We start from the raw sequence: 8851 nt of genomic DNA on the forward strand, positions 1-8851 counted from the left end.
TCAGCCTGAAAGCCTGAGATAATTGAATTTGAGGAATTGACAGTGATAATATTGACTTGGGAAATTAATTATTGGAATTTACCTAACATAGGAAATGAGACTGACCTGGAATTTGAATTAAACGGAATTTACAGGGAGAAGGAATTAAACACTAAGAGAACTTTGTCCATTAAACTCAAAGAAAAAAAAAAAAGTATAATTCAAGACACCTCAGAATAAATTGTATTTTCCTCAAAGCTTTATTGACTTACAGTAGCGTTGACAGTTGTGTTGGTCTTGTTTGTGTACATGAAATAGTGCTTCAATCCTTCCCATAATTTTGGTAAATTAGAATAGAAAAAAAACAGCCATTGCTCAAAGTGTTGCTATGGTCTAAGTCTAACAGCGCAAGTGTAAACTAGACTCAGTGTGGTTGCATCACAAATGACACCCTATTCCCTTAGTGCACTACTTTTCACTAGAGCCCTATAAAGGTAGAGCACTATAATATAGAAAAAATAAGTGTCGTTTGAGAATTGCCCAGTGTCTGTGGTCAAACAGAAACATTCAGTAAAGCTGGTTTCATCTCCTCTAAACAGTGTCTATCCTACCTAGCAACAACCCTACCAGATGAGCAAGTACCCTAACATGTCATAAAGGCACTTTTAAAGCTGTTTTTGTTTAGTTTTACTCACAAACAGAAATATCCCATTTTGCTTTCTCCTCATCCCCAGACAGTGTATTTTCCCCCCAGTATGCTGCTGCTAACCATTTTCTCTTCTCAATAGAGACATGCTATGTGATGTTCACTCCAAGTCATCATGGTTCTGGGTGGACTCATTGATCACCTGATGAGGAGAGGGAGGTTATAGTGAGTATGGAAACACTTTACTTGCAGATTACAGGTATAACGCATTATAACTTGTCATAAGAATGCATGTGCCTTTATGATGTCTTCGTATCAGGCCTGTGTCTAACATGAAAGTCGAACGGACAGACTTTCAACTCAGCCTTCACTGAGGTTATGCATTCTTAATTCTATAGACTTAAATGGAGTTTAGTACTTACATGACCATCTCTAGTTTCAATGGTCTTGATCACAACCTTCTTTGACAGGTTGTCAATCATTGGTCTTGCCTCCAGCATGGATTCTGCAATAAGACAAAATATTGAATAGAGTGCAACTTGGATAAAATGATATTGAAATGTTCCACTCAGGCCTCCCGGGTGGCGCAGTGGTTAAGGGCGCTATCAGAGATACTGCCATCAGAGACTCTGGGTTCGCGCCCAGGCTCGGTCGTAACCGGCCGCGACGTCCGTGGGGCGACGCACAATTGGCCTAGCGTCGCCCGGGTTAGGGAGGGGTTGGCCGGTAGGGATGTCCTTGTCTCATCGGGCACCAGCGACTCCTGTGGCGGGCCGGGCGCAGTGCGCGCTAACCAAGGTTGCCAGGTGCACGTGTTTCCTCCGACACATTGGTGCGGCTGGCTTCCGGGTTGGATGCGCGCTGTTTTAAGCAGTGCGGTTTGGTTGGGTTGTGTATCGAAGGACGCGTGACTTTCAACCTTTGTCTCTCCCGAGCCCGTACGGGAGTTGTAGCTATGAGACAAGATAGTAGCTACTAAAAACGATTGGATACCACAAAATTGGGGAGAAAAACGGGGTAAAAATTCAAAAAATAAAATATAAAGAAATGTTCCACTCAATACAATTGAATTATTGCATACAACCTTTATATCGCCATATAAGCGGTTACATTCCATTACATAATTTCTTTGAGAAGGACTTTCAGAATCCCAGTATCCATAATTGAAAGGCTCAACTGCATCACTCGGAGGTTATATGAGGATAGTGCTGCTGGTTACCTGGTGAAGTTGTCAAGCTAGTGTTAAGTATATCCTCACGAGTAACATTCCCACAGGAGGTAGTGCTCTGTTCTAAAGGAACCTACCTCTCAGGTTAAATGATGAGAAGTTGGGCATGGGAGTGGTAATTCTAGGAGGGATGAAGAGACAAAGGGGGTAGATAGAGAAGGAAAAGCGCATTAGACACAGCTTGACGTCTGAAGTTGAGAAACTGGCATGCAAACCACTGAAACACTAATCTTCCTTACAGGCCCGTTTAATACGCTTATCTACAGTCCAGAGGAGAACACAAGATAAAACCTGTTTGTTTCAGTCTTGACTCATCTGTCTCTTGTATAAGCCACCATAAACATCGAAATACACGTATTGTGGACAACCACCAACAGGCAAATATATTTCCCCATATACACACACACCTCCCCCTTTCCTCCCTCATTCTCTGCCCTCTCTACTTATGTCACCTACTCCTCTCCCTTCAGCAGCTTGGTAGGCATCTGTCCATCATGACCTCACCTGCTCTCTTCTCCCTCCAGCAGCTTCCTGTAGGTGGCGATCTCTATGTCCAGGGCCATCTTGACGTTGAGAAGGTCCTGGTACTCTCTAAGGTGACGGGCCATCTCATCCTTCATGTTCCTGATGTCGTCTTCCAGGCGAGAGATGGTGTCTTGGAAGTTATTAGCCTCGCAGCCAAAGCTCTCCTCCAGCTCCCTCATCTGACGCTCCATGGACTCATTCTACACATAGGTTGAGAAGAGATGACTGATCGTCTCAGGTCATTGTCTGATGCTACACATTTCAAAATTCTCTGCAAGGACACTTCCAGAAATTCCGTTAACATTGTATTGCATCTGGGTTGTTAAAGTCATGTCTTGGGAGGACACCAGAATGCACTCAGTCAGCAGAGGTGGTTTTGCTAGTCTATTTTTTGCATTCAACCACTCATTTCATTAAAGTTGCATTTCATCAGGAGATTCTGCCAGTACTCCTCTCTAGTAGTACACAACATTTCCTCTGGAGTGAGACGCTCGTGAGTCTCGAGCAAACCCGACGAGGCCCTTTGCTCCACTAGGAGCTGAAAGGAATAAGGCCAAGTCGGTCAATAGAGGAAGTGAACAGGGAAAGTACTTACAGTTCCTTTGAGAGAATCCACCTCACAGGTTAGGGCCTGTACCTGACGCCTGTACTCGTTAGCCTCCTGCTTGGCCTGCCGGATGGCATCGGTGTTACGGTTTGCAGCCTCCGACAGGTCAGCAAACTGAGGGGGATGGGGAGAGATAAAGATAGATGGGCGTGGGAAAGAGAGCGGGCAGAGAGGCCTTGTTAGTCATCATTGGAGATGAAGGCTTTTTAATTAGCCTTAATTGATGTGTGGGAGTCTCAGAGGCAAGGGGGTATAGACAGAAGGTGAGCGTGAGCAAGAGAGAGGGACTTGTGTGAGAAAACTCTGCTCTACTCCTGAACCATGAGATTAAAAGCTGAACGCTCAGCCTCTTTCTCACCCTGGCTGCAAGCCCAGACGTTTAGCCTTAATGCAAAACAGGCAATTTGTCACTCGCTCTCTGAAAACACTTCTACAGCATTAGAGAAATCACTTTGTATTACCTTGTATCCAATACGCATTGTCCTCAAATGTTTCCATTTAGTTTTCCATGGAGAAGATCAATATGCTTAGAGCAATGCACCCTGCGGTCACTCGCAGACCATTGTCATTAACTCAGTGAGTGGTCAGCTGTCCACTCAATCCACTGAGCCCTACAGCACCATCTGGCCTGTTAGGAGACTGAAAAGCTAATCCTACAAGGAATAGCCCTGCTAGACATTTCTACTCTGTCATCCCTAGAGCAATCACTGCTGCACCTACACACCAGAACTGCTACTGTGCTTTGTCATGGTAGGACAGCTTTGGATTCATAAAACAGTTAACTAAATAGCATTTGCAATCAATCTTCAAAGATTTAAAACCCTGATGTTGTTCAGCTCCATAGCAAGACACTAGCCTACTACGTCCTCGCAAAGTATAAACTTTCATTGTGATTAGTGACAGACGGGGTCAAAGAGACACGAAGCCAGTGTAAGGGATTGAACGACAGGTGAGGGGGCCCCTGATGCATCCCAAATAGCACCCCCATTCAGTGCACGACTTTTGACCAAAGCCATTTGGGACACAGCCATAGTGTGAGTGAGGGGTTACTGACCTTGGACTTGTACCAGTCTTCAGAGTCCTGGAGGTTCCTGCTGGCCAGGGTCTCGTACTGCACACGCACGTCCCTCAGGGCAGCCGTCAGATCAGGCTTGGCCACATCCATATCAATCTGGACATGCTGATCCTGGATCTGTGCCTGCAGCTCAGCAACCTCCTACAGAGTGGATAAAGGAGAGGGACGGTTACAATACTGACTCTTAGATCAGAAGGTTACCTCAATGGCTAACGTCCAATAATGTAGCGTGGTCACAGGTGTGTTTGTTACAGTATACTCAATGTAGATGGGTTGTTGAGTAACTTGAGATGTATATTCAGGGGGGTTCCTCCTTGATCTAAGTCTTTGCTCCACCTGCCATGCATTTATCCTCTAGACAGTAAATCCCAGACTTCCGATCCGCTGAGAGTGTGTAATCACCATGGCAATGACCCTGCTGGCCAGGCCAATACCATGATCCTCTTAGGCCTTGGTGACGGCGGAGGCGGCAGGACACAGACTGTCTGAACTTGGCACAGGTGGGGGTGTAAGGTTAGATGGACAGACTGTTAAGTGACAACACCATGGTCATCTGTGATGTCTGTCTGGACAGGTGAGACACTTGGTCATTCAGCTTCCTAATAAACACAATCCATTGGGACAGGTGTGGGTGTCAGGTAAGCTTGGAGATGTTAACCACCGTCATAGTCTCACCTCATCATGCAGCTTCCTGAGGAAGATGATTTCCTCCTGAAGAGACTCCACCTTCCTCTCCAGGTCCAGACGAGCAAGGGAGGCATTGTCCACATCCTACACACAGTAAAAATGTAGTACAAAGTTTTACATCACATTCTAGATCCCGTACAGTGGCATTGCAGAAAATAGTGGTCCACATGGCGTAAATGGGCCACTAGCGCAATTGGTGGAGCATGGCACTTGCGATGCCTGGATAGTGGGTTCAAACCTGGGCCCACCTGTACATAAAATGTTTGGATAAGAGTCTAAATGGCATAGAAAGAGTTTCTTGCCAAAAATCTACACATTTTCACAAATGTTGGTAAATTAACCTTTGTTCTTTAAATAATGAGTGAAAAAAACATTACCTAATCTTGGGATGGGGTTGTTCAATGACATGTATTTGTTTGAAATCACTTGAGGGTGTCACGTCATCAAAACGCTATATCCACCTCACTCTCAAAGACAAGTTCAGTCAACTGTAACAAATAACTAATTTCCAATAAAGAAATGTACAAATTATACACGTGACAATTTGTTATAATTCAATAACGTCATGAGTCATTTAGCAGGTGGTCTTATCCAAATGGATTTACACTAAGTGCATTCATCTTAATTTAGATCGCTAGGTGTGACAACCAGAGTCAAAAATACAGGACAGGTAAACAATGGCTATATAGCATTTTGCCTAAAACGATGCACCTAAAATCTATCAATCTTTTTTTTTTTTGCACACACATGAAGCAATCATTTCTGATGAAAAAACACAAATGTGAAGTGTGTATATAGCATTTTGGAAATACTAATATATTATTGAATATACCTTTAATCAATCTTCCAAATCCAGAGACATGGTCTCCTTACCATGTCTCAGGTAACTTCTGTATAATGCATTGTATTACACCCACATTTTTCACATCTTGAAGGCCTGTCAGTGCTGATCATCTTGAGCCAAACTCCCAGCTTCCTGTATAGCATGGCATTAAATCACACAGAAGCAGTTGTTTCCTGTATTTAAAAACCCTAATGAAGAATAAGCGAACAAGCAGCATAGTTACTGGGGGAAAATAATCAGTCAGGAATCAGATAAAAAAAAAAATAAAAAAATTAAAAGCCTCATGTCAATAAAGCTCCATTTAAAAGTATTCCCAGCATAAGTGCGTTACTGCTGGACATGCATACAGATTGCTGGCTTCTGGTCTCGGCTCTGTCACCCTCTGGCCCGGATGTGGAGAGCCCTTGTTGCCAGAGCCAGATGTACTTGAACAAACAGTCAGTTTGTCTGCTGCCTGCCGGCCGACCAGTGTGCCGAGGTAAGTCAGTACCGCTCACCCACCCCTCATCCCCACCACTGGTACCGCCCACCCAGACAACAGCTTGCTTTGTCATTTAACCCACAACCCCCCCTTTTCGTCGCCTCATCAACAGAACAGAAACAATGGCATTGGAGAATCAGCTTTCCTGCCATAATTTCCAACTGGGACAAAGCTGTCCATTGAGCTGTGTTTAAAACGCAGACAGTGACACGGTGGCTGGCCCGGACCAGACCGGGCCTGGATGAGGAGAGCTGCTGTGGACCGTCCTCTGTTAGCTGTTGACACGTCTGTCAGAACCTGGGTTCTTGTAACATTATATTTGACAACCTCACCTCACTAAGTGTTCCCACTGGCAATTCCCCAAGGGGAGAACAAAGGGACTTAGAAAAGCAATGAGGCTAGAAAGTGGCATCTTGATAAGGATGAGGTATATACATAATTCTAAGAATACAGATTAGGTTGCGTATATGTTATCGGGGCGCTCCACTCGAGTTCATGTTCGCCAAAACAAAGTTGTACTGCTCATTTAATGGGACTGCATTCTGAATGGGGAGCCTACTGAGGTGTAAGAGAGGATCGATAACCACCAAGGTCCTCAGTAACACAGCTGCTCCTCACTGCAAAGCTACCAAATTAATGAAAACCAATGGAGATTTGATCTAAATCCCCAAAATACCTTCTAAAATGTCTAGAGTAACACTTGAGTAGCCAGCATGAGTGGAAAGGCACAATCATTCTAATGTAAAGTGCACACACTTCCCTCCATGAGTGAACAGCAAAAACTTTTTTATTTTACCAGGGCGTGCCACTGAGACCAATGTCTCGTTTGCAAGGGAGCCCTGCATCTTACAATTACATACACCCGTGTCAAAATGACTTGTCAAATGGAGTTGGTTGCAACACACCCAACATGGCTGGCTGTTCCGAGAGATTGTCACTGGAGGTGAAACATCTCTACATGAAATGAACAGGACTATGTAGTTTACTGTTGAAAATAAAGAGATGGCCTCACACATGTATAAAAAAATAATGTTTGTTGTTTTTACACATTTTTTAGATGAATGAAACGAATGAAGGAATACTGTGAATGGGACTTTCTACCATACCTGTCTGAAGCTCTGCAGGTTGTGCTCTGCTTCCTCTTTCTGGATCATCTCATCTTGGAGCCTGAGAATAGCATTGGAGTGTATTATATAATGCATTTCAATTGCCACACCCACATTTGGCGAGGAAGTCCTGGAGTATGGAAGGCCGTGGTGCTACTCTTGAGTTCGACTGTAATATCTAGTCTTTTATCTGAGGTTACTTTCACCAATAACTTACTCTTTGCAGTCGGCTACAACGTTATGCCTTCTTTGCCATATGTGATTATCTGAAGTACAAGAAAGGAAAATCGTTCCCCTTTCTTTAAAAAGAGCTAAAATAGTCTAATAGAAAGTTGCAATTGGAAGAATGAGTTCATTTAATTATTTCGTGATTGCATAATATGTTCAGTGCAAAACTGCATCCAGGCCTTGAACAAAACAGCTAAAGCTATGACAGTGAAGAGCGCTTAAAAGCCCGTAATCTGCGTGTAGTTCTGGGGCTGTGGGCTAATGGCTTTACAAAGAACTAAAGAATGCATGGGCCGTTGCCAAGAGAAACATTTTTTGGGGAATTAATGCATGTATTCAAACAAAGGTCTGGAGGAACAAACTGAAAAGGGACGTGTAGTGCATTAATAGCTCATATAGTGCTTCAGAGATGGGGGGGCATTCAGAAAATTAAATGCAGTCGTTGCCTACTTCTCTCTGAGCCTCTCGATGTCCTCTCCCATGTTGTCCCGGTCCACTTCGACATGGGCTTTCTCATTGGTGAGCTGGTCCACCTGCCTCCGCAGATCCCTCATCTCATCTTCGTACAGATCCCCGATACGGGACGCGCCTTTGCCCTTTAGCTGCTCCAGCTCGGCTAACAGGATCTTGTTTTGCTGCTCCAGAAAGCGCACTTTGTCGATGTAGCTGGCGAACCTGTCATTGAGGTGCTGCATCTCCGCCTTCTCGTTGGTCCGGTTGGCTTTGAACTCCGAGTTGATGGCATCGGACAGGGCGAAGTCCACGGTATCCGACGAGAGCCGGGGCATCGGGGCGCTGCTGCGAAGTCGGACATTCTTGGAGGCGTAAATGCTCGGCGGAGCGGAGGACACGCTGTAGGACATCCGAGAGGAGCGCACCGGGCTCGAGTACTGGCGACTAGACAAGGTGGACCGAGCCATCCCGACACTGGGCCGTCCTTCGCCGCCGAACATCCTCTTGTAAGAGGATGAAGAGGTGGTTTGCCTGTTGGTTGTCCGGTTCATATCGTAATCCTTTGGTCCCTAAGGTTTCTTCTTTCTTCAAAAAGCGGTGTAAATGCCTTCTCTCAAATTGGACTTCCACTTCAGTGTGTGATGAAACCTCTGAACAGTACTACCCCAGCGAGAACTCTGCAGTTGACCAATGTCGGATTTTATAGTCCACTCCTTTATGCAAATCACATGTGGGTGTGATTGACGAAGGCCGGAGCCTACCAGTGAAAAACACTGGTATGCGCGCTCATGGCATTAGGCCATTCTTCTATTGTCCGGTAGAGCCTTTTGTTCGGAGATTGTTTTTTCCCAGTTGCCATTTGGCAAAAGCCAGGACACATCCACAGAGACACAAAAAGTGTTTACTGATGGACCTTACTGTTTTAAATATAGCCTATAGGAGACTTCGCATGTAAGGGTGTGCCGTCGTTACATCCTTTTAAGCATCCTTTT

At 44.9% G+C, this 8851-nt stretch overlaps 1 protein-coding gene across 1 annotated transcript; it reads right to left on the reverse strand.

Annotated features, from left to right (window-relative positions):
* Positions 1-220: 220 nt before the first annotated feature.
* Positions 221-8519, reverse strand: vim (vimentin). The gene is made up of 9 exons (XM_029626642.2): positions 7857-8519; positions 7179-7239; positions 4736-4831; positions 4040-4201; positions 2974-3099; positions 2358-2578; positions 1931-1974; positions 1048-1130; positions 221-827 (listed from the first exon to the last, which is right to left on the reverse strand). The coding sequence occupies exons 1-9, from the start codon at positions 8408-8410 to the stop codon at positions 786-788; spliced, it is 1389 nt and encodes a 462-aa protein (XP_029482502.1). The 5' UTR covers positions 8411-8519; the 3' UTR covers positions 221-785.
* Positions 8520-8851: the final 332 nt, after the last annotated feature.

The sequence above is a fragment of the Oncorhynchus nerka genome, linkage group LG22 (genome assembly GCF_034236695.1).
Source record: "Oncorhynchus nerka isolate Pitt River linkage group LG22, Oner_Uvic_2.0, whole genome shotgun sequence".
Taxonomy (NCBI): domain Eukaryota; kingdom Metazoa; phylum Chordata; class Actinopteri; order Salmoniformes; family Salmonidae; genus Oncorhynchus; species Oncorhynchus nerka.